General features: G+C 37.8%; 1 protein-coding gene across 2 annotated transcripts in view; it reads right to left on the bottom strand.

Annotated features, from left to right (window-relative positions):
* Positions 1–26,679, bottom strand: part of MGAT5 (alpha-1,6-mannosylglycoprotein 6-beta-N-acetylglucosaminyltransferase) — a 140,851-nt gene that overhangs the window by 12,681 nt on the left and 101,491 nt on the right. For both annotated transcript variants that reach the window (XM_039386297.1, XM_027748938.2), the window contains exons 10-14: positions 25,154–25,287; positions 21,210–21,343; positions 11,839–11,988; positions 4,042–4,188; positions 172–288 (exon numbers count right to left, since the gene is read on the bottom strand). In XM_039386297.1, coding sequence (XP_039242231.1) covers positions 172–288; positions 4,042–4,188; positions 11,839–11,988; positions 21,210–21,343; positions 25,154–25,287 — 682 coding nt within the window. The remainder of the gene's footprint in view (positions 1–171; positions 289–4,041; positions 4,189–11,838; positions 11,989–21,209; positions 21,344–25,153; positions 25,288–26,679) is intronic.

The raw sequence follows: 26,679 nt of genomic DNA, 5'->3' as shown, positions 1-26,679 counted from the left end.
CATATCCAGTACTAAAACATGATAATTTAGAAACCACAGATACGTAATAATCATTTTTTCCTCCAATATCCTACCAAAGTGCAGTCATCAGACTAACATTAGGAAGCACTCCACATGCAGTACACACTACACCCTCAAGCGTTGATGGCAAATTGAGGACACATTTCTCACCTTTTGATTCAAAATTAATTTCACAGCCTTCTCAACTTCAGAAAGATCATTGATGTCCACGGTCCAGACATGGGGCTTCCCAATGTAAACTTCAGCATAGGGATGCTGAGATGTCAACTGAAATAAAGAAATGATAATGATAAAAACTAATGTATCAAGATATTCTTACCTCTCACTCTTAATCACACTTTTTGGATGAAATGCAGTAGGATAATGCAAGCATTCAGCCAGAATCTAACAGTCAGCATCACACCTTCTGAGTTATCTTTCAGATTTTCTCTTATTTAGAGAGTGAATTTAGCTGGAAAACTGAAAATCAGATAGTGCAGATCACAAGTAACATATGTGCAACCTCCAGTTTGAGGCTTTGATCCTCACAATGACCCATGTCACAGAAGACTTGAAATTACACCATGACCCTGCTTCCCCACAGCTCATCCACAGAGCCACCCTCCTTTTTCACAGCCCATCTCTGCCACCAGTCCTGGTCAGACCTGCATGACTGGCTCCCAGAGATGTCACCTTCACCCTGTCTGTCTCTCCTTCAGATAATGTCCTCATCCTGTTTTTCCTTCAGATTTCAAACATTTCCAAAGTTCTGTGAGCAACAGTATATAGAGAATAATTTCTATCACACAGGATGAATTCACTGAGTATTACAAGAGTAATTTGACCTCAGGAAGGGTGTTCACTGAATTTGTTTTCTGACAAAGTGGTGAGGAAAATATCACTTAAGGTAACTAAGAAGAGCTATATTAGAGTTGCTTTCAGAACTTGGAGGACAGCACTAAAAGTAATTTTTGTAACAGGCTGTCCAGGAGTGAAAAGGAACATGCAAATGAACACACTGAAAGGGAGCAAAAGCTACAGAAGAGGGGAGTGGTTCACACCAGCCTCAGAAGACAATTGTTTTTTAAATAAATACCAAAAAAACCCCACAGGATAGATTATTTATAGACATTGTTTATACAGCTGCCTCTTTATGCTATCTTTATTCAAATTGCAGAAAATCTGAAGCAGGAAACTGTGTCTGTTGGGCAGAACCTTCTCCTGCACTAGGCATTCACTGTACTTGAGCTCTTCCTCGAGTGAATGCAGGAAACGATTGCATTCACTACTAAAATTATTAAAAAAACTAATTTTTTTTTCTTAAATTTGCCTATTGCATTTTGCTTGTGGATGAGGCAAGCCAGTCTTTTAGTTACACAGCAGAAATCTGTGCTGTGAGAGCAGTGCTCCAGGGGACTCTCCACGGGCTCCCACCTCATGGCTCAGGCAGCTGGATGGAGAAGAAGACTGACATATTCTAACCTTTTCTTTTCAATAGTATTTCTACTGCAACTAGAACTGTATGTACTTAAAAATTTGGGTTTCCAAGACTGAGTTCCCAGGGCGCTTATGTCTGCACTTCATAGGCAGAAGCTACATTCCTACTGCTTTCTGTAACAACAAAGAACTTTCTATTGCTCCTTTAAAAATATGAATATAACCCAGTGTTTTAAATTCCACAAAGCTTTAGGAATATTCTTTAGACTCTTTCTCTACCATCTCAGACAGACAGATGGCAACATTAAAGCCAGATCTGCTCTGGAAGATGAACCACTAAACTTCTCAGACTAGTACTTGGTTTAAGTATTAAGAGTAACCAGCAACACACTTTTATTGTACGAGTTTTTCTGTATCTATACTATTAAAAACATTAAGACTATTTATTTCCTAGTACTGAGATACTTTGGCTAGCTGAGGCTTATTGTTTTTTAGATATGCTCCCTCTGTATATAACTAAAATATATAAGAATTCCTATAAATAAATTCGGAATTAATTTCTAATTTCAGGTTTGGGTTTTTTTCCTTCACAAAGGGAACAAATGAAAGAAACCACATCCATCAAGTACACATTTCAAACAGATTAAGCACAATGTTTTCTTTCTTTGGCAGGAGGTGGGTTGGAATGGAGAAGAAATATTGGTACAAATACTGGTATAAAACAAGATGCTTGAGGATGATTTTTCTTTTTTCTTTTTTTTTCCTGTCTCTCTCCTTCAGCAAAATCCTGTCCCAAGATAAAACAGCTGCTGATCTAAAAAAAAATAAATTATAATTTCCAGGTTTTTTACAGTTTACAGTACCCCATCCTGGGGGCAGAGGGGACACCTCCTCCCCAAAATTCTACCTAGAAAAATAGAGAAACAGTAAATTGCAAAAGTTACTTTACAAAAGCACTAAACACAGACTTTATCTTCATATTCGTGTATGGATAACCATGTCACAGAATTGTACAAGCTCTTTTTGTTCTCCTTTAACACTTGAAAAAACTGAGAGAAGCATTTAAGGACTTTCTTAATCCCAAAGAACCAGTACATGGATTACCGGCAATCGGATCAAAATGCAGTTGTGAAAACCAGTTAGAGAAAAGGTTACTGTCAACACAGGTCAGCAGGGTATGTAAACACAGCAATATTCCTGATGGATATACATTATGTTACTTTGGACTAGTGCAGTCAACAGGGATTATTTTTCTGTACAAATCAGGTGCATGGCATTTCTGTTAGTGCTGACACATGCCATCGGGATTTACCATGGTATTCCAAGCACTGAAATTCCTACTAAGGAGTTAGGTGGGTTTGGATTATTTACTGAGCATGACCAATTGTAGTGTCTGGGCACAGAACAACTGGAAATGTGACAAACAGCCAAGGAACCCACCAGAAGAAAAGGTTTGAGAGGTGCCAAGACCAAGGAGAAGGTTAAACAGGCTTTTGTTTCCTTATTTCTGTCTCCTTTATTAGCAACACGAACTGTGAGAAGGGGCAAGTTTCAGCTTGTACAGGACATGAATTCAATGTATAACAAGCTAAAAGGCGATTACAGTCCTGGATCATAAAAACCATAATTTATGTTACTGGTTTAAAATGGGAAACTGTCTTTTGTTCAACCAGCTGATGCTGATCAGAATGCAAGTTATATGGCCCAAGAGTAACCTGAATTGGGAAATAAGGCTGTACAAAGTTCTCATCATCTACATATTACCTGAGAGCTTTCCCTTCAGGTAAATATGTAAAGGAAATATGTATATACACCCATGAACAAGCCATGGTCACAGACAAAAGTGCTAATGTCAGAAACGGCTACGTGACTGTTAAATGCTTCCAAGTGGTGTAGGCTGAATTTTACCTACACTGAAGACAAAAAATATTCCAAAGTCAGTGCCAGGATGAGAGGTTAGTTTACTTAGCCTCATTTTTTTCTTACTAGAGTCTAAACACACTGGTTGCTTTGAAAGTTTGAAGTTTGGTTTTCCCGTTCTCTTCAAGAGTCAGTTCTCCAAAAGTCTCCAGTGTTTAACCACAAACACGATGGGCTGTGAACATTAATATCTCAGCTCAACAGTGCCTTGAACAGGTCTTTTCTGGAGAAAAAAATAAATCCCAAAACACACACAACCACCCACAAATGCCATTTTCATAATTTACTTCAGTGCCTATTTACTTCCTGCACAGTACACTGCAATGTCTGTTTCTTCCACAAAACAAAACCACTTTCAAATGACACATCATGTGTCAGATGATGATCTGTTCCCGGGCAGAACATCAGATTTTCAAATGAAACTTCAGTTCTATCAATAAGAAGTAACAAAATGTACATATAGGCAAATCTAGAGGTAAAGCTTAACAGTATATTAACAAAAACATTTTGATTATCCTATAAAAATAAGGACTCATAATCCCATCAATGGCTAAAGAAAAAAGCAGTTGCACACCTTTGGCAATAAACCATGAACATTTATGCAATTTTCCCTACACTGTGTTGCTAAAAAGAAATCCACAATCACTTTCAAAAAAAGAAGTTACCAAGACTGATAAAGCTTACCTCTCGGAGTGTAGGTTTGCCTTTGAAAAAATCTGTGTTTTTGCTACTTTTTGGTGGGTTAAATCTTAAATTTAGAAAAGCACATCCATTAGCAATAGCCTCTAAGGGAGCCGGCCCTTCATATGGAAATCCAAGACCAACAAACAGCTGAAAAACAGAAAACAAGGGCTGTCTTAATTTTTGTTATTTACAAGAACACAAAGCTGAGTGCTAGTTTAAAACAAACAATAACCCATTCTAAATGTACCAGCCCAGAAAAAAAAAGTAATGTTAAGAATAAAATGGGATAAATTCAGCAGCTCCCCCACTCCCCCCCAAGCGGTAATGGAATGTCCTGTAAAACACATTTGACAATAATCTTCTGTAATGAGCTGAGGTGGTTTTTCATGGAGCTGAGGCAACAACAGACCCTTTCACTTATTTTTTTGAAGAAAAACCAAAGTTAGTGGTTTGACTGGGGTTGAAATGAAACTGCTGGTGCTTTCCTACAGGTACAGGTTCTACCGCAGCAGACTCAGGGAACAGCTACATTAGTGTTTTCCCCCTCTTCCAAACCTGCTGGGTTTGCCAACATGAACTTGCTCCTGGCACACTAATTAAGGCTCCTAATTAAAACGGTAGGTGGCAGCAAACATCAGCTCACGGCGCTGTACCGAGGCAGCAAGAGCCCGCACAGGCTTCAGAGGGTTCAATGCCTCAAGGGGAAACTAGAGCAAAAAAGCATCCTAACGCTTTTCCTACATCACCTGAGATTACAGGTGCTCTGGAAAATGAAAAGACATTAAATGTTTTTTTCAGAGTTGCCTGAAAAAATCTTGACTCCTTTCCTGGCCAAACATAATTAACTCCCCTGAATTAAATATAGGATTCTTCATCTTCATTTGACTGTCCAGATATAACGGGAGAAATACAAGGTCTGATTTGTAAGAGCAATTTCTTGGCACTGCTGCATAACTTAATGTATGTATAGAGAGAGCTACTGCCTTTTACAAGAAAATAAAGCACAACCTTCATAACTATTAGGATCATGTATTCAGGATGTATGTATTCAAAGAGGTCAAAATATACTACTCTGCATTAAATCTTCTGCAACATGGAAATGAATCCTGCTAAAAGAACATTCACAGCTGGAGGCTCTTCCTAGGAGCTGGTGCATAAACCTGCAGTCACAGGCATTGCAGCATCAATCCTCTCCAACCCATGGCAACAACAGTATAAATTCAGAGTTGGCTCATTTAAAAAAATGCATGTTAACAGTTCTCAGCATAGTTGAGGACATACAATTTGCACTGCGTGGAGCTGAATATTGTTATTTCAGTTTTCAATATTCAGGTTTAAAAAGTTGCCTGCTTGCAAAAAGTTTCCCAGCTATCTCGCTGATTTAAATCTTATAGAAACTCTCCTGTGGCTGATAAGAAAAAGATCTGGAAGACTATCTCCATTCAAGATAGATTATCTAAATTCATGGCATAAGACATCTGACCCGTCAGTCAGATGAGATGCATATTAAATTTTATCTAAAAAGAGGCTGAATTTACAGAAAGGTATGTCTTGAAAATAATGACTTATGGATATGGAACCATTTCATGCAATCTGCACATAAAATATTATTTATTTAAACTACTCCTTAGTTCAGGCAGAAAACCAGCTGAGAACCAGCAATTAAACCCATCTGAAGTATCAATTCTCCTATGATCCTGTGTTTGTCTGTTAGGTAGGGAATGCTGAGTTGTTTGCTTAGTTTTGCACTTTTTTAATAAACTGCTGCTGTGCACTGCTGAGTTCTGTGTCTGACTGGTCCATTTATTTAGGAGGAAGCTCCACGGGGAAAGAAACATGGGTTTATGTTTTGACAGCACAGAGCACACTGTCATCACTTAATCTATAATAAATAGCTTACCACCTGTTTCTCATCCATTTTCCAACCTCACCTCTAAGCAGCACTGCACCTTTGAAAGAAGAAAGAAGGATGTGTCTGATCACTAGAACAGTGTGTGTGTGCTGCCTGTTGGCCCAAGGTTGCAACAGCTGCCTGCAGCTCCCCTAAGTCCTTTTTTCAGCCCTCCAAAACCTTCTATCAGTCTCCATTCTCATCGTCATCAAGTCAGCTGAAATTCCCAAACTCAATCTAGACCCTGCCCCTGAAAATTGTCCTTTATGAAGTGGAGGGTGTCCTTGCTTGTGGCAGGGGGGTTGGAACTAGATGATCTTTAAGGTCCCTTCCAACCCAACCATTCTGTGAGTCTCTGTGATTAATGTTCCTTGGTCAGCCAGTATTTTTGTACGGTATTTAGAGCAACGCTGAGAAATATCTTAAATGCCTTTGAGAGAGTTTTGTTCATTCTGATTAAAAGAGCAGGTACTAGAGAACACAGGCCATTTTTGTAACTCGCAGTGCTCTCATTTGCTAATCATTTGAATTACACGCACCTTGTTATTTCCAGAAAGGCTAAACCAATCTGTCAAGGTACTTCCTAAGAGAATTCAACAAATCCTGCAAGTTCACTAATTGAAAAACAAGTAAAAAAAGAAAAAAGTAGAAATAACAGTCAGCAGTTTTCAGGCACCATCCATCCTCAGTACAGTTGACACTGTGAGGAAGACAAGGCTCTGTCCCACAAAGAGTAAAGATTTAGAACAGACTGTTTTTCCACTATTTTTTGATATAGATGTACACTGTTGCCTCCACCACACTGCGGTTTTTAGGATACTTTCTTACCAGTCACTATGTCTGGTAACCCATTCCACCATGGAGAGGCACCTCCACCCCACAGCTGAAGATCTACATTGCAAAACTCCAGATGTGAGTGACCATGTTGGTAACATCACAGTGGGTACATGTGGCTAAAAATATTAGCCCCGATCTGACTTTGTTAGCTGCAGCAGAATTGCTATGCAGGATAGAATTCCTTTATGCTCTGCTAGTTGATTAGTGCTTGAAACCATTTCATGTTCTGTATGTGAGCATTTTGCTCATCTTTCAAATGCTTCTTAAAAGCAAGAACCATTATTTTTCCTACAGTGCTTTAAGTGGGCACATGGCACAACCCGCTCTGTAGGCTGATGCCTCATGCAATGTGATGATTGCCAGGAGGAGACTACAGTATAAAAGTATATCTAAAAGAGATAACAGCAAATAAATGCAGATGTAAAATCATCATGGTAACAGCAGTGTGGGTTTTTTAGGAAAACATTCCTTTTTAGTAAGGTCTGCTACCCAGATGTGTCTGTGCCTGTAGGTCTGCGTGAATCAAAAAAGGGGATTTGTATCTGCAATCTCACTTGCCCGCTGAGTAAAGCAGGTACTGGAACCTTCAAGCAGGAACACTTAGGTTTTCATAAAAAAGGCTCTTCAGGAACCTTTCTGCCTTTGCAATGAACTGAGCCCCTCGTTTGGAATTTCAGAATTTTGAGTTGGCCACCCAGCATCACAGTAGTCAAGACACCACTCTTTTCTGATTATAATGCAGGCAGTCCTCTCACAGTGCAGTATTTAAGTGGAGATTTTCTGGCACAAAAAGTGACTCACAACCACTCCTGTGAAAAAACTGTGTTTCTATTTTTTTCGGAAACCATTGACTTTCAGTTGATGCTAAGCAATTTGTGGAGTTCACAGGACCATATCAAACTATTATTAAAATGAGTAAGCAAACAAACAGGCTTTCTAAATTATAGCCAAAAGTATAAAATAAGAATTGAATGCTTTACTTCACTGACTGTAATTACGAGTAGCTGAATATTTAAGAGAAAAAATTTCATATTCCAGAGACTAAATGCTATAGTTCCATGAACAGGAGTGTTTATCTTCTCCTCTCCCCCTTCTGACATCGCTGCACTTTATCTAATTTATTCTGTCAGGTTGGTAGGTTTATCACCACTTTTATATGTCTCCTTACTGAACTTATATATTATCTTCTGAACTACAGAAAGAGGAATATAGCAAAGGTTAACTATCTTGCTTTATTTTCCTCATGAATATAAAATACTTTCTGGAAAAGTCAATTCTTTTGTGATTGAAACAACTTGAGAATAGAATCACTAGTTAAATGTCCTTTCAGCTGATTTTGTGAAGCGTGTGGAAGTAAAAATAGATAGTCCTTCATAAAAGGCAATATGAAAAACAGCTTGTTTTCCTGTTTCTGTCTAGGCAGGGTGTTGCTCCTGCTTTTATTAATCACCATTCAGAAATCATAAATCCCACTTAGTAAAAGAATTTGAGCTCCCTCAAAAATGTACAGTGACCTGAAGAAAAAAGTTGCATCTGAAATTTTCTCGAAAGGAGAAATATTTCTCAAGAATTCAATACTGGTTCTTCCAAGAGAGTCTAGTCCAACTCCTCCAGCTGCCCACTTGGCAAGGAGCCATGGAAGTTGGCAGGAAGGCTGCCAGCTCGCCTACCCTATTTTCCTCAGACGTGATGAATGGCTTTACATCTTCTCATTAGAAACTGTAGACATGTCTCGTTTTTGTCATGCACTACACAGCTGAACTAGCCATGATGAGGCTCAAACAGCCCCCTCCTGACTGGAAAACTCACTTATTCTGAAATGTGCTGCTTTATAACACACACCAGAATGAAATGGCAGCTGCATGCTTCTGAGAATAACTGTGTCCTACAGAGACCAAATACATTTTGGGAATGCAAAGCTCTGACTAAGAATCATAGGACTGAGCCACTACCTATTGGTATTTTGCTGTCTAAGGCCAAAATGAAGCAGTTCAACATAAACTGACGCTTCTGAGTACACTGAACCATCTAATTTGTTGAAGTATTATTTAGCTCTCACTCTGAAAACCAGAACATTTGTCAGCTGACCTAACAAAAACTTGCTAACACAGTGTTGACATCACAAGCAATGACAGAGAATTCTTGCCCTTGGTCTCAAAACATCTGAAAGCTTCTGGAAGCCTAAAGACAAAGGTTGCTGCTGGGAGACAGCAACAGTAGCCCTTGATGGTCCTGGCCAGCATTGTACCCACAGATGTTCCCAGCCCAGAGTTATGGCTCTGATTATTCACACACTTGCAGCACACGGATAGTCCAGTGACAAAACCTCCTTAACTAAATTCATTAGGGAACTCTGGCCATGTTGCCTAGTGAATAAAGTGATTATGGTAAAAAAGCGTCCTTGTACATCACTGCATGCATGTGCACACAAACACTGGGCTCCTCAGGGCACAAAGCTCCCATTTAAGTCAGCCTGATTTTTGTGGAAAACCTGCACTTGTTTTAGAAATTCAAGCCATGATCCATTTGATATAAACACAACTGACCCACATAGACAGCAGATGGCCACTAGTGACAGGTGAGTGGTGTTTTATAACCAGCTACATTCAAGTATTGTCTCTTAAAGGGTATCAGAATCTGAAACTGAACATACAAGCAACAAGAAGACTTAGAACAAGTACATGTGTTGATCAACACTGACAGGTAACCATATGCTAGGGCAGAACAGCCAGAATACCTATGGGATACGAAGCATCAGCCAGCAAAAAACATAAACCCCACAACTCCCTGTACACCCTCCCCAATCCACCTTCAGCTAAAAATGTCCAAACAAATTAGATGGTAATCTCAGTTTCCACTTTCAAACCCCGGATGCTGCTGTTTCACTTCTGTTCAATTAGATATATTGAAACAGTATCAGACAGGAATAATAAGCAAAATTCCTGATGCAGTAAGCCATATTTAATTTCATTTCAGTGCAACATTAGAAATACATCGCACTCCCATTTCCCTGACAATAATAACTATGAGGAGAAGTAGATGGACTATTAATGGCTTATTATCAAGGCAAAGTTTTGTTAGCCTGGCTGCATCATAAATAAATAATTTCCTTAAAAGGAAAACAGCTTTTGTCATTTGCAAACCTGCTAACAAAAGTTCAGAAAAGTCACATGAAAATACTATTTGCAGATGTAATTTTTAAAAAAAGCATATTAAGAAAGATCGTATAAAAAAGATAACTGAGGATAATCGATAAAAATATGAATTCCTTATACAGGGTTCTGAAACACACTGATGTGTTTCTCAGTGTCACCTACTAAGAAATGCAGCAAATTCTCAGACGATTTTCCCCAACATTATGAAGGAAAAACCCGACCATAACCAATGCTCAACAATAGTACAGAAAATCATGAAAACCTAAAGTGCTTGTAGGACTCTCATAACAGTACATTGCAGATCCATGCTTTTCACCAAAAACTTCTTGTGGCAAATAAGCAACTTACTGTCTCGGGAGCACTTCACAATCACAAGACAGTCTCTTCCATCTGATATTCCAATTACTAGTCAAAATCGAGTGAAGCTACTCTGCTACTTCCTGTGTCACAGAATCCATGCAACTAAGCTGCATAATATGTAGGTATCAACTTGAATTTGTCCTAAATTGAATGTGACTTTACATTGCATCTTAGAACACAACAAATATAACCAATAACAACTAGATGAGCTATCTAGTTAATATTGAAAAGCAAGTCTTTTATTGTGATACATGTAAGATGGCTGATAAAGAACTAGAGGAAGACACAGGCAAACATAACTATTATTATGAACTGCTACTTGTAAATTATAAGGACTGAATAATTCTACAGGAATTCCATTAGCTTCTTTTACTATTTCAGTGAATAGAAGACGTTTTTTTCAGGAGGCACTGTTCGTGCTTGGCGTTATTACAAGGTCAATATTCTTCCCACATTATGATTAACACAGGGATTTCCTACTCCACACAGGCAAAAGCTGTGTAATCTCAGATTATCTATGACGAAAGTAAATGTTGACTTTTTAATATGCAACATTATGTGTATCTGTATGCATCAAGTACATACACACAGTGGTTGCCTTTAAAAACTCATAATTTACCAACAGCTGTCACACAGAGATGTCAAATTACCAACATTTTCCAGAGTACTTAAAGATGGAGATCTCTACATTTGTGTGGGAAACCTGGGAGTTGCTTGCTTTTTTCTTTCCTTTTTTTTTTTTTTAATAGATTTTTCTGTAGAAGTGCACAGCAAGAAACTATCAACAGGGACGCAGTTCCACAGATTTTGCTAATTTTAAACATACAACCCTCTTCTTTCACCAACTTGAAGTTAAACATCCTATTTAAATGTAAACTACTGAAGTGTTTTAATGTTGTAAAGTGCCACAAAGATTACGGGAATGGCACAGAATCCCAACAAAGCATTTTAACTACAGGGACAGAAGTTATTTATTTCGATGTATATATTGTCCCTTATCTTGAGTTCCCGTGACTCTGGAGCCACAGGCAAAGCACACCACAAAAAGCATGCTCTTTTGCTCACTCCCTCTGCACAGCTGAAGCAGAGGAAGGACATGAATGGCAAATGAAGTGCTTGCTTTTCTTTTCTCCTTGAGAGATCAGGGTCGCTCTGGGTTAAAGTCACTGTTAGGGCAGAGCAAGCACGCGACTGCACAGCTCTCGGCTGTTACCTAACTTTGACCTCAGGGATGGGAAACAAAGCACACTCTCAGCTGATAATCTCCTTGAGCTGAATATCACACTGAAGAAAATGAAAAATGTATTTATCCCTGTTTCTCAAGTTGGTTGTTAAATGCGCCTATAGGTTGTCACGCCAATTTTCCAAAAAACACGGACATGATGAGAAACGTATTCTTAGCACACAGAAGACGACTTAAGATCCTTTACATTTGATAATTTTTTTCCCAGTGCTTTTAAATTAGGAGCTTACTCATAGGAGGTGAAATGCATGCACTCCAGACACTGCCTATCTGGAGCTATTTTTGCCACCACTCCCACTTGACAAACTTACTTTGGTTTCTCTCAGTAGAAACTGCAAATCCCGCCCGCTGAGTATCCCATGGTTTTTTACATAGCCAGGAATATACATGGTGCTTGTCCCATGAACAGTTCCATGGACCTCCATATAGGTGTGGATGACATCCAGATAAGCCTTCTTATCCTGTAATGGCAATGATAAAATATTTTCAATCTTTACAAATTTGAAGCAGCAATATTCAATCCAGTGTTCAAAAGCCAGCAAGAGAAGTTCACTCATTCTTATTTGATCTCTATATTTGATCTTTCATTACATTATTAGTTTTGTTTTCTTCTAGGCTGGAAGTAAACTGCAGCTTTTTCATTCATAGTCTAGGTATAAATAAATCTATACCAAGGTCCTCTTAATTTCTAACTGGACAAAAACCAGGTCACCACCAGACAGCTGCAATCTCAGCATGCCTAAACAATACTTGGCCTAAAAATACTAAAACCTCATTTTGAAATAGCAATTTTTCACCGTTTTTGTGACGCACAAGAATTAGTTTACCTTCTTTGTGAAGAAAACTGTGAATGTCACCTTAGTAAGATGCAGTCCTGTCAACTGAAGAACTGAACACACACCGTTATCTAAATACCCATTATCTGAGTCCCATGAGATGCCTACAAATATTCCACTTACCTTAAGTTTCAAAGGCATTTTGGAAAAAATGCAGAGAAGAGTAAAGGCTTTAGTGTTGCATTTAAAAAAAAAATTATGAAAAAACTGTACACCATTCTAATTTGCAAACAAGATTTACTTTAATTTTCAATGCCATATGTTTTTTGAGTTTTAAAGACTACTGGCATTCCAAAGGCAATTAACTAAAGACAGTATTTACACGCAGTACACAGCATAGATCAGAAGACTCTCCCTCAATATTTGCACATAGTCTTAGTAATAGCTCTAAAATCAGGCAACAAGTTTCTACACTTCTTGGCAGAGAGTGTTTAAGAATTCTACTTTCACTCACTATTTTTGTCATGTAAATTCTGTTCCTCCACAGCCCTGTGTGAAAGCTGGCCAAAAATTTTACTGAAGTTCATTCAAAGGGCAAGTAGACTGGTGAAAATCCTGTCTTTTCAGATCCTGGAGGAGTAGTAAAGTATCAGGCCAAGGTGAATGAATGCTATCACTTCTTACAGCTTCCTTGCTAAATGAATTGTTGGGATGCATTTGAATGCACAGGGTATTTAATGTACATAATGATGGACTCCTTGCTTTAGCCCGCTCTGTTGGGGACCCTGGTTGTGCTGAAGTGGAGGACCTGCCTCATCAATAAATCTCCTTACTCTGGCAGCTATGCCAAGGCTGCACTGGCCAGATGTCCTGGGCTAAGTATTACATAAAATGGCCAAAAAATGAAGACAAAGATGCTTTTTTGTTCAATGTAGCTGCTGGTATTATTAATTAACACAAATTATTAAAAAAACTAAAAGCTTGCTCCATTTTTTATTTTTCCCTTTACTTCAGATTTGAATTGAACATTAACTGTCCATAACATTAACTGGGAACATTACTTAAACATATGACTAACTTCTTTCATGATGCAGAGTCTAAAACCACAGATAAAACATTTAGAATCCCAAAGAGAATCAAAGTCCAAGCAAAGCCTCACTCCTTTATTTCCTTACTTACTTCAAGTCAAAAGCAACTGCTTTCATAACCATCTATCAAGCACCATAAAAATATTATCAGCACCTTATACCTTGCCTAAATCTCACATTTCTCTCCTTTTGCAATTAAGTAGTCCTGAATTTCCACATTCCTTGCAGAGTGTTATTTTTGATCATAAAGGTATATATTGTAAGAAGCCAAAATAATTCACAAAATTAATCAGGACACTGATTCTGAACACTAAAAACACTGAAGTGGAAAATGAGAGAGTGTAAATATGACATTTATAAATAGAAAGGCTACACGTAAATAAATCAAGAAATTTGACTTGCAAATGAAATATCAACATTCCTTCTACTATTTATGCACTTCTTGAGTTTGTCTGCTAGGGAGCAGGTATAATTATTCTTTTATCTTAAATCACTTGACAGTAAACTCCAGATTTTTACTTTCTCCAAAATTAATGCAAAGAAGAATTACTGTTGGCTAGTAATGCAAACCCAGCATTCTCTGCCGTGTGCACCTAACTGTGCTTATCATCCTGCTGTCCACACTGCAGACCAAGACTTGGAGCATGGAAGATAATCACATTAAAAAAAAGCAAATTATTTCTCCTCAGAATCAAAATGGAAGTGTAACAGTGAGTAACAGCTATACAAACCTTTTCTGAAACAATTTTTCAGCAGCTAAAATAAACATGCCATTCAGGAAAGTACTTTTTGTTGATCACTGACTGCAGAACTGTTATTACTGTTCATCAATCATTTCCACCTACTTTTAAAAGCACCATGATAAGGCCTTTCTCATCAAGTGACAACTATTTTATAAGTCTTTACCTAGGACAATATTGACAAGAAGGCACAGTATGAAGAGGTGAAATTTTAAGTTTGGTGGTTGAAAAATTTAAATATAAAAGCTAAAAAAACTCATCAAGAACTAAACTCTGCGCTTAGTTTTCTTGAGGTAGTAGATGGTGGTAATTAATAACTCTGCTTTACCAACAGTTTGTCAGTCCAAGGTAATGACAGTGTTTTGCAATTTTGGACCATTTGGGTGCCTTCACAGAACACCAAAAATTCAGCACTGAATGAAACTAAGAAGCACATATGCAGAACTACAGGCCAACTGGATTACAGAAGAGCTTGATTCAGAGTTCTAAACTGCTTTATGGGTTGAAAGTTCAGACTGTAAAATGTATGTAAAAGAGCCCATATATCCAGCCTCACTTTCTTATATTGAAAAATTCAGGGGGCAATGGTTTCATAAAGCATGACAAACGTAATTCAGAAAAGTTAGTACTGGGATACATCTTTGTATATATCCTAAATGCATACTGTTGAGTCTTGAAGTCCTAACATCTTGCAGCTTATCTGTCGAAGTGTCAAGTCAAAAATAAGCCAAAATGCAGTGTACCTGCAATGTTTGACAATTGAGATTGTGATGCAAACATAATCTCTGTTCAAGAACTGTCATCAAAGGCTTTTCAAGACATCCTCGAATAATGAAAATCCTGTCTACGAGGGAGCTGGAAGAGAGCACAAGGGCTGGGGAGTATTAAGAGAGTTAAATACATAGTGTTTAACTGTAAGAGTTTTACAGTGCTAAATCACAAAGAGTAGCTGATGTCCCTGGGAGCTCAAATATGAAATTTTCAAACTGCTAACCACTGAATTTAAAAATAGACGTGGAGAAGATTTAGTGATTCATGACTAACAAGTGTGAATTCTACACTGAACAAATTATCTGAAATTTCAATAAAGTGTTAACTACGTGACCACGTAAACCCATCAAAATTACAATAGTCAATTCTTCCTGTCCAAGGAAATCCTCTCTCTCTGGTAGTGTTCTCTAAAGAAGCCAAGTAGCATGTTGGAAATCTTTAAGAATCTTAAAGGGACTAGATCTCTTTGGGAGAGATTGGGAATCGCTCTTGTGAATGAACAGTCATCATGAGAAAGAGAACAGAGAAGTGACAAAAGTGTGCTGTCAATACACACTATTCAGAGGTGCAAAACTGAAACTAACTTCAAAATGTTGCAGAAAAACATCATAATATTGAACACTTGAAGTTTTGAAGCTTTTTGAAAAAGCCCCCTCAGTAATCTCAGTAAGGGACACAGTGACAAGAAAACAGACTATCCAATAAATTCAACATAACTAAAGAGACACACATCTTGAAAACCAGTCCTCACTTCATGCATGAAAAAAAACCTGAGCTACCCAGAGTCACTCAAGAATGAAGGCTTTGCATTACAATAATATATGATCACGGTCCATGAAAAAAACCAGTCCATTGTTCAGTAGCAGTCAGTCCATCCACCAACCAAGTAAAATGACAGGAATTATTTGGAAAGGAATTGAAAAATAAAGGGAATATTATTGAACTGTTCTATAAAAAGTTCTTCTCTCCCTCCTCGGATATCACTGCACTTCTGGTCCCTTTTCTCAAAAAGAAGCTGAAAACACAGAACACAGGATCCAAGATACAGGATGGTTTCCACTGTTACATACAGAAATCTGTAACAAAGTCATTAACAATTCTCCAGTTTGAAAGGGACAACCTGACAGAACATGATAGAGGTTTACAAACCCATAATTGGCATAAAAAACTGATGGGGGCAGGTTTAGAAAAATCCCAAAGTTAACAACTCCTTCTGCAACAGGTCAGAGATTTGAGGGACTCCACGACAGAGAAAGTTGCGAAGGCAAAAATGTTTGCATAGGTTCATGATCAAACAAGTACTTTGAAGTCACCTCTTACTGAGACCTCAAAAATGTGCCAACACACAGTTTATCAATAGAGAAACAGATTTAGAAAATACACTGAATTAGAAAAGCTGGAAAGAGAGAGAATATGCAAAGAAAGCATTATGCAAGTTTGCCATGCTCTTGCTCTTCCCTGAATGTCCATTTATGGCTTCTTTTTTAGGCATCTCTTCATAAAACACACATTGGCACATACATAATTTTTGCACAAAGAATGAATAAAACATCTCAGCAAAGACTTCGGTTCTTCAATCTTTGCCAGAAATCCTTATTCAGCTCCTTATCCTCATCTTTATTTATTTCATCTATGAAGGTTTGAGTTTTTTTAAACACTAAAATTTTTATAGGAGTTGACAATTTCATTGTCATGCAATGCATACTAACACCTAGACAGGAATTTCCTGTCCTTTGAACGGAAATTTCCACAACTAACAATGAGACATCGTTGTGCATTCTAAGTGGTGAAGCAGAAAAGTTCAGGGGTACAGAAGAAAATAGAGTGGGGTCACAGGAAGAAAAGGTTGTGTTGGTTTTTTTGCTAACCAAATACTTGTAGATGACTGTGTTGATCAGTACTATAAGGTTTCACTAATTCTGTAAAATGAGAAGCTGATCACTGACCTGTTTGAAAGTTAAATATTCATAAAAACCAGTTTTCTTTCTTTCTTCATACTAAATTAAATTCTGATTTTCATAATAAATATTCAAGAATAAGCCTTTAAAAGTGTACATGCATGCATGCTTATTTACTGCACCTATAACTGCTAGTGTGCTTTGATTTACTTGGCTTTTTGATCCATACTTCTTTCAGAAGGAAATGGTGAATTTCAGAAATGTTGCTTAAGTAAAGCGTCTGGTTCATTTCAATTTGTTATGTGACATAAAGCAGGACAGTGTTCCTGGTGTCTGATGACAGCAACTAAAGAGTTTTGATCAAGTGATAGGCACACAGTGCTGCTGTACATTTGGAGGAACACAGAATACAAAGATGACAAGACAACTTTTTGAATGCACTGACCACATAGGAGAGAAAAGATGCAAAGGAACTTTTGTCCCTTTCCTAATGTTTCTTTTAGTTAAAAAGTAGAAACGAAATGTTCATTCAAAGGACATTGCTAAATATGAGGTACAAAAACCAATCAGAAGGAAGGGAAGGCAATACTGCAAGCAGTAAGACACTGATTTCTGCCTGTAACAGAACTATTCCTACAAGTATAATTTTTCCTTTCTAACTTTCCTCCCCCTTCATGCATATGATGGGAATATTATATGTGACCTGGAGTTCTAAAGGGGAGACATTAGTAAGAACAGCCTCGTTGATGTGCTTTGCCATTGAGAACAAGCTAAAGATAACCATTTCCAATCTCCAATGCTTCTAAACTTGTTATGCAGACAGTATATATATTTAAGAAGAATGCCCATCTTGTCGAGTGGCATTAGTAACAAATTCACGTTATTTTGCCTCTAAATATACAAATATTTTCAAGACAGCTCCAATACTCTATAATAAATACTAAAGCAATCATCATACACTTATGTTATGCGTTAATGACTATTTTCTGATACAAGCAACACTCTGACTTCTCTCACAGCACCCCACAAAAGAGAAATAGCAAATAGCGCAAAGTGAATCTCGACTCTTTCTTCTTTCTAGGATTAAAGGTAAAATTAGTGGAATATAATGACAGGAAGTTGCAGGAAGAAGACCAAAGAAAAGACAGACCAAAACAGGAGCTAAGGCAACATAAAAGGCTTCAAACATTCCCTTTTAATTGAAATGTTCTGTAATTAAAGCCAATTTTGATAATGGAGAGCATTATGGGTTTCACTCACATTTTACTCATTCCTTTTTTTTTTTTCCCATTTTGGCAGGAATAGGACTCTTTTTACTCCTTAGTACTGCCAGAAATGCCAGACAAAACCCCAAACCTTTATAGCAAACACATCCAAAACTTGGCAAATGTTGCCCTTGACAGCTTACCTCTAAATATAACCCTTAGGAATGTGGCAAAATTCTTTAGAGTCTCCTATTTGTAATCCTCAACCCACTTAAGACTGATTTAGTTATTAGAGGAAAATAAACAAGATTTCTCTTATGCTCTCTGCAGCACAAATCCTTCCTGACCTCCAGCAAGGCGTACCCAGACTTGCTCACTATAATATGGGATGAATGTTACTGAGTCAGGCATAGCCACACAAGAAAAGAACCCATGTCCATGGCTATATAAAACCATGACAGCAGTTGGTTATACCAGCCCCACCCCCAGGGAAAAATGGTCCTATGCATACTTCAGTTCCACTTCAACCTGCTTGGTTAAAAATTAAACAATTTATTCACAACAATTTATTCAAAAACACCACAGTCTATGGAAGTGGGACGCTTTCCCCTCCACATTGTGCTTCTCTAATGACTGATCAGACCCAGCAGTGACACGTGTATTCTGTGGAGATTACACTTCTTGCTAATTGGCCATGTTCAATATAAAGAACAGGAGCAGGATAAATAGATTAGTCTGGCTCCTTACAAGACATGGTGGCAGATGAAAAGAGCACTGAACAGGGAAAATGAAGGAAACGTGAAATAAGCAAATTACACAGACACAAGATTAGTTCAGGCTTTCTCTTGATCACAAGAATTGGATTTTATCACTCCAGATAAGACAAGCCACACTGTAACTGATTCAAAGTCTGTCTGCAGTGATTTGCACTTTATATACGAGTGCATATGTGCATGACTGCAGTTACAATCTGCAAGTCACAGTTTTAATGTGCTCGATGTTACAAGCATAGAGTACCCATTTTAATATGGCCAGATATCCAATCACATATCTTGGAAAAAACAAGACAGGCAATACTAAGAGAAACAGAGTACTGACTTGAAAAGCAGCGCTTCTAAAACATGATACAAGGGGTTTGGCAGAGAAGTCGTCTCAACACGAGTTCCCAGTGGTGAAAAGGGAATCTGCCTAACAATGCACATAGTATTTCCTTCTGGATTTGGTGCTGGTATGGCCCACGTGCCCTTTGCTAACATTCACATTTCAAGAGGAATGTGAATAATCCTGAGAAGGTTCAGAGAAAACAGACATGTGAGATCACTTAAGGATTAGGAAGCACAAAGCTCTCAGGGGTTCAGCATATACAGGCTTTTCAGGAGATGACTCCAGGTTACTTTGACCTCAACCTACATATTCCTACAGGGAAACAGAATAGAAACATCAGCAGGCCAGTAGAGAAAGTCTAACTCCTACTAGGACTGGAAATTACTATATGTAAACTTGTAGCAGAAACAATGCAAAGTCTTAAGGGAGAAGGCAATTATTTGACAACTTTACCAGAGGAAACAGTGGGGTTTAAACTGTGTGCTATTTAAAAGTCAAAATTGGATGTTCTTTTCCAAAAAGCCATGTTTTTGTCTTAATGAGTCCATGAATAAGTGTGCCATACAGAATCTGAGACTAGGCTGTCACAAATCTCCCCTCTGGGCATATCAACTATTAATACATATTTCTGAATTCATGCAGACTAAATAAACTGAGAAAGATATATATGTCAGTGAAAAAAAACCCCTAGTGACTAAGCAACTATCTTGTTCCTTAAATCCAACTAGGATTCAACAGGTTGTTCTGCTGATGTGCACTACAAATCAGGTCAGCAAGTTTAGACGCTTATGGCAAGCAACTGTTCCTGAGAGACTGATAATGAGATCAGGAACTAAAAGTACAAGAGCCTAAGCTAGAAAAAGACTTGAAGAGAGGATCCCAGCTCTGCTCCAGCACTCTGCAGACAGAAGAGACTGTAGATGGGCATTATAACTTCTTCTATACCATGAGCCAAATAGAAGAACCGTCACAGTACTAATTACATATTTTTCTCAGCACAGAAGCCAAGCATTCAGCTCTACCTTTTCTGCTACCACTGGCAACATTTTACTGCTTGTCTTCAATTTTAGGTTTGTTTTACCTCACAGATTGATCATTTACTTGTAGGTATCATTTTTCAAGAATTTACTCTGTATAATCTCAGTCAGACTAGATGTGGTTCAGAAAACCGTGCAAGACCAATATTCTCATGCCAAGGAAGAGAAAAGAAAACTTAAGACATGGGTGCTCTCACACTCTCATATTGTTTGGTCTTATGTATGGCACATGTCCTGATCAGTTCCTTTTTCAGTTGACAAGAGGCTTAAAATAAGGTCCTTTTAGGCAAGAGGGAAGGCACACAGAGGACACGGGCATGCAGAGCATGTGGGTACACAGAGATAGAGGTAACTTGGAAGAAATTCAGTTATTAGTAAGCAATCTCTTTGGAAACTGCATGAGAGAGACACTCCCAGGGGTGTCAGCCTGGAAGAAGGAGCCACAAAAAAGGACTGTGGACAAAAGAAAAGGACCACTGTGACTTAATAACACAATATACTTTAACTTGGTGAAAATATGACCCAATCTTGGTGTTGTTTTTCTGCTGCTCTGGTCTGCAGGTGGGAGACAATACAGTAACTGCAATATTAAAGAAACAAAACTCTGGTATTATTACAGGAGAGAAAATGAGATTGCTCACTTCTAAGACTTTTAGTGAAATGTAATTTCCAGTTCAAAATGCAGTATATTTTTGGTTGCAGATATAAGAAAAGAAATAATTGAAATACACATTTTCTTATGACTGATTAAAGGTCACAAAGACTCCAACACCTTCAATTTCCCATTATGGTTACCAGCTTCTGCATTTTCCAAAATTATTGTCATATCAAGACCATATTTTTCATTCTGTCAGGAAGGTATACATAAATAGCAAAGGATCCACATAATTCTAGTCAGAAGTTTCCTATCAAAAAGACTTCAAAATGTTCAACTGGATTATTTAAATATATTTATTTTCAGGAAAAAGGGTTTAGACAGAAGGGATACTTTTAAATTAAAAGTTATGCTTTATTCTACTGATCAAAATAAATTTGCTTAGGCATATGAGTATAGAAAACTCACCTTCCAGAAATTATCTACTTTGCCATAGACGAGAGATTGATTCTGCCTTTTGATGTCATTAATATGCTTAATGTCACTGGAATTCAGGTGCTGCTCAACCACAAATCCAAGGAAGCTGTTATCTGGAGTGTGAGCTGTAAGAAACAGAGCATATTCAACACCTCTGAAAGTACCAGCTAATGTTACAATAGAGTGAATGTTGTCAGAAAGGAAGTTATAAGAAACATATTATTCAACAGATCATCTCCTTCATGTTAATACTGAAAGATAAATTTGCTTGCTTTATTATCAAAACCAGTTCTTATATTTCTGCCCATGTGCCTACTGAAGTAAGTAGCTATTTTCTGCCTTGTTTCTGATAATAAAAATTCTGCAGCTGGGCCGATTCCAACGATAATGATTTTTTCTGTGTGTGCTAAGCTTTATTTTATTATTAGAGATAAAAGAAACAGAAGAAATCTAGCCTGACAATCTCAGAGATGCAATACCAACAATTTGAAAACCCCCTGGATTTATGCTTGTTATCAAAGCTGTTTGTCGCTCAATGGCATAAATAAATTTTACCGAATTTCTTGGGTTCACCTCTTACACCAGAATTGCTAACACCAGCCATCCAACTAATTGTGTATTATGTATCCATGCTAATTACTGGCTGACAAAGTCACACTATGTAAATCAGAATATGAATTTCATTGCCTAATTCACCCAGATATAGCAATCATAAAATATTGAAAGGTAGCAAGTGAAGTTGGCAAAACTGTTCTTAATCCAACGCCCAGACAACACAAATGATAAGCAATTTACTCATAGTTTTTTCTATATTATTTTTAGCTTCTGTTGGTCTTTTTCCAGCAGTGACTTCCAGCAACACTGGCCACTGTTCTCCTTCTACAGAGACATGGACATTTAGGCTCATTAAAACTGTTGTTTTGTTTTGGGTTTTTTTTGTGGACAGGGTGTTTAATTCCAGGGATGGACTCCAACATTCAAGGCTTCAGGCAAACATCCATGCCTACTATATAAAAGTTACTCCAACGTGTGGGTTTTTTTGGCCTCTCTGAAAAGTATCATAACCTCACACAAAAAGGCTGCAATAAACACAGGATCTCCCCTATAAGTCTCCCTTGTAATTCTGGCACACAAGCTGACAATTATTAAGCACATTTTGCAAAGTTAAAGAATCCAAACCAAAAACAAACAAACAAACAACCCCAAAGACAAAACCCTAGGCACTCACGCTACATGCAATGTTAAATTTATAGTCAGAGTTATTAAAAAAAACAATTTTATTGCAATTATGAGGTTTTGCTTTTTGATTCCTGAAAATTAGCCAACTGGATAATGCAGTAAAAGACAGAAACCATACACTGTGCACACATCCCTCTGCATTACATTTAGTCTTTCAAATGACACTGTTTTTCACAAAAAATGCCTCAGCAACTGTTCTGCACTCACTTAGACCCAAGGACTTTTTAGAATTTTGCATAGGAAATGGCACATAGCAAATATGCCTGAAAAGGGGCATTTTTCCATCCTTTCATATTTTTGGATAAGAGACTGCATTCAAAGGAGAGGCAAGGCAGTACACTCTCAAAAGAAAAATAAACCTTTGTTAAAGTTAGATTCAGAACTGGTGGAATTCAGTGCCTCAAACATCACTGACAGGAAGCACTCAGATGGATTTTTAAGCAAGGTCATGCAGTTTTAAAAGTACCAGTGCCAGTATTTTGCGTAAAAGTATTTGAACTTAAAAAAAAAAAAAAAGAAACCAAAAATATAAAAAACCCTCAGAGAACAGTCAAGCACTTGGTAATATGCCACAGGTTTGAATATGACATTCTTGTTGCTCAGTAATAATTTTCTGCCCTTATAATCAGAGTTCTAAAAACATAATAGAGTCTGGGGTTCTTGGGAAGTTGTCCAGGGTTCCAATCTGCCATAAAATCTTTACTGATGCATAATATGCACTTTTAATCACAACCTCATAAAGATGGTGTTATCTCTGCAGCAGAGAACAAACAACAAATATAAACTTTAAATATTAAAAAACACGCCAACTCTTCTGCACCTAGTAAAAAAAAAAGTAAGATCCTTGAACAATCTACAGCACTGGAACCACTCGTGTTTCAGAATGAGTTTGCCTGCAATCTATTTACCACTTTTCCTGCAAAGGAAGACCCACAGTCATTTCCAGTAGCAAAAATTGGAAACGGTTACTTATTAAGATTCCAATATAGTCATATGCTTTGGAAAATTCATTATGAAGTGATTTTCTCTGAACGAGAGGCTGTAACAGCAGTCTGTACTGCCACAAAAGAGATCTCTAGAGAGATTTACTTTCTTCTGCATTTCATGGAGTGGGACTGAGTGGTGCACGCACACAGCTGTACCACAAGTATTCATCCAACTATTTTCCTCAAGTGCATCACCACCCTTGGTGTTATCTTGAACAGGACCTCACACACAAATTTCCCAACAGCTGGACTACTTAAATAAAGCACGACTGAGCTCCTTTTCCGTTTAGGACATACACCAATAAATATTAGCAAATGTGGATACGGAACAAGCTCTGCTAACTAATGTCCAGAGACAAACTCTGCAACCACTTCCAAGTCACATTTCACCACCACATGTTTTGTTACTTGCTTCCAAACAACTGTGAATGCAGTCTTTTATCTTTCGAACAACCTTCACTTATATTTCTCCTGAAAAACTTGCGGAGCGAATGTTGACAGACAAAATATGCCTCTCTCAAGAATTTTACAGGGCAACTGAAATCAAAAGCGTGTCAAGCAGACAGCAGTATGTATAATTCTGCTGTGAAAAGCAGAAAAGTTTGAAAGACTTGACTATGAAGTCTGATGAGAGGGAACAGTGCGTGCCCTGGCCTGAGTCTCAGACGAGGATCAGCACCAAACTGTGGAGGTTGGCTGGTCATTACCAAGTGTTTCCTTACAGATTTGGGCTGAGCAGCTGCTGCACACAACATACACTGCCCTAAGCCTCACTTACCCTCCAGCCAGCTGGCAGTAGTGACTTTCTGCACCTTTCAGAGATAACACACTTAAACTACTACTACCATGTGCAAGAGAAAGACCCTTTGATTCTAGAACCTAGTGCCATAAAGACTAGGTCTAGAGCAGGTCACAGTAATCATTTAATCTGACCCAATTTATAGAGAATTTATATTATTTTTTGTTTGTTTTGTTTCTTTTTTAGGTTTGGTTGTGGGATTTTTTGGAAGATATTTATTGATGCTTGGAAGATCTACAGCAATGCTGAAATCTACCACTTATTTTTCAACAGCTTTGTACATTGCTGGCAATTAAATGTTAATCAGCTCCCCTCAGGATAAATACTCACAACATGAAAACCCATTAGGTAATAATTTTGTGAAAGCCACAAAAAAGTAGAGGCAAAAAAGTTTTTTTTGCTGGGCATTTATCAATCCTGAATGCAAAGAAATTGCAAAGGAATGGCGCTTCTCACTTGCTGAGGGACAGAAGCAGAAATAGAACACTATAGCTAACATAGTTACAAACTTCTGTTCAACACGATGAAATGCAGGAGTGCAGTTTATAAAAATGTAATCGAGCAAGTCTGTCAAAAATCTATTGCTCCATTGTGAGATTAGAGAAGTCAAAACTAACAAAAGCTCACTGACACTTGAGAGAAAAGCCAAGCACTGCTTTCCACAGGCATCCAGAGAATAAAGTTCCTTACCACTCTTTATATTAGGTTGATATTCTTATTTTCTGATTGTTGGATAAAAGCATGACAGAGCTTTAGCACAGCCCACAGACACTTACCTACATGATTCTGCCCATTTAGCAGTTGCATTTTATTAAACCATGAATTCATCTTTCCCGATAAAAAGATTCTTCTTAATGACAGCACTCCTTTTTTTAAAGTTCTAAATTATTTATAAACAGAGGGGTACTTACGGAACATTGTATAAAACTGCTGTGGATTAAGGTTCCACTTTCCCCATGGTGTCTTGTGGCCTTTAGACTGGGCATAGTGGGCATGGTTAAACTCTGGTTCAGTTCCAAAGGAATCCAGAACTCTTAGCATACACCTAAAAGAGAAAAACAAATTTACTGTAGGTACACATATATATGTATATTTAAGAATATATATATATCTATATCTATGATAATTAACACGTGTTTTGTCTTTGCAACTGCAGATGGTGTAAAAACTGAAGGTACATTTTAATTTCAAACGTTTCTGTTCATATTACATTCACAAAGACATCATGAACAGAAAATTCAAGGATATATCAGACATTCAAATAACAACCCTGGAGCTTATTTTGGTTTTCTTTGTTCTTACAGAATGAAGTTATGCTTTGGCATCCAAGTAGAGCTTATTGGAATGCTACAGTGGTCACCTGCATTTCCTAAGGCTCTGAAGTAGAATTTAGGCAGAAGAAGAGAGGATTCTTCATCTATTTTCTGAAGTTCTCAACCATTACCACAAAATCAAGTGCAGCAGCTGAGGGCCACATGCCAAGAAGATCAGAGCAGAACACTACACTGTCTTTGGACAATTGTATTTAGGCTCCAGGTTCTGCTCTTAGACCTACTGGAGAAGCATTGAAAACAGTTTAATTTGCTGAGCTCTTGCAGTCAGACAGACCATTTATTTGTTTATGAAACATTTTATCACAGACTTTTGAAGAAACAATATAGTAGTCAAATGCCTGCAAAACCCAGCATACAACAGAGAGAAACTCTGGCACTGGATCACAAAGAGCCTGGGATGAGAGAATCACACTCACTCTTTATTTAAACTCCTATTAATGACTTGAAAAAGAAATCACTTCATTTACAAGCGTCTCCTTTCAAAAAAAAGGCCCGTAGTAGAGAACAGGCAGAAGAAGTCTCAGTGTGAAGAAGACAGCACGTTATACCACGTACATCCTAGAAGTTACGTTTCCAAAATGCAGCCTGCCAGACCTTTGACATGGCCTGGGCAGGAACTTTATGGCCATCACACTGGCCACTGGCTCCACTGCAAATGAACTGGATTATATGGCTCCAAAGCTGCTGACCTGATGTTCTTCTACCCCCCAGAAACAATATTTCAGAAAAGATTTATACAGGATGTGCTTCCACACCATGTGCAATTGTGTTATAAACACATGAACTCTTATCACTGCATATTGTATCACCAGGCTTGTACATGCTGAGGAAAAAACACAACCTCATGGGTGGCAGAGAAGGGAGTTGGCTGCAAAAGTTAACGTTAATAATGGCTTTGTTTTCCCCAGTTTTCAACATTTCCCACGTGAAAGAATTTAGTCCTCAAAAGGCTAAAGAACTTAGCTCCAACCACTTTTTGGCTTTAAAAGATGAAAGAATTTAGTCCCCAAAATACATTTACGTATTTCTTATATATTGCTCATTTCTCTGAAGTATTCATTAATTTGGGAACTAGAAAAAAGACCCAGCAACATTTAAACTCT

This window comes from Pipra filicauda, unplaced genomic scaffold, assembly GCF_003945595.2.
Source record: "Pipra filicauda isolate LSUMZ 115617 unplaced genomic scaffold, ASM394559v2 scaffold47_size6085603_pilon, whole genome shotgun sequence".
Lineage (NCBI taxonomy): Eukaryota > Metazoa > Chordata > Aves > Passeriformes > Pipridae > Pipra > Pipra filicauda.
Note: the sequence above shows the minus strand (reverse complement) of the source record. Positions and strands in the feature narration are given on the sequence as shown.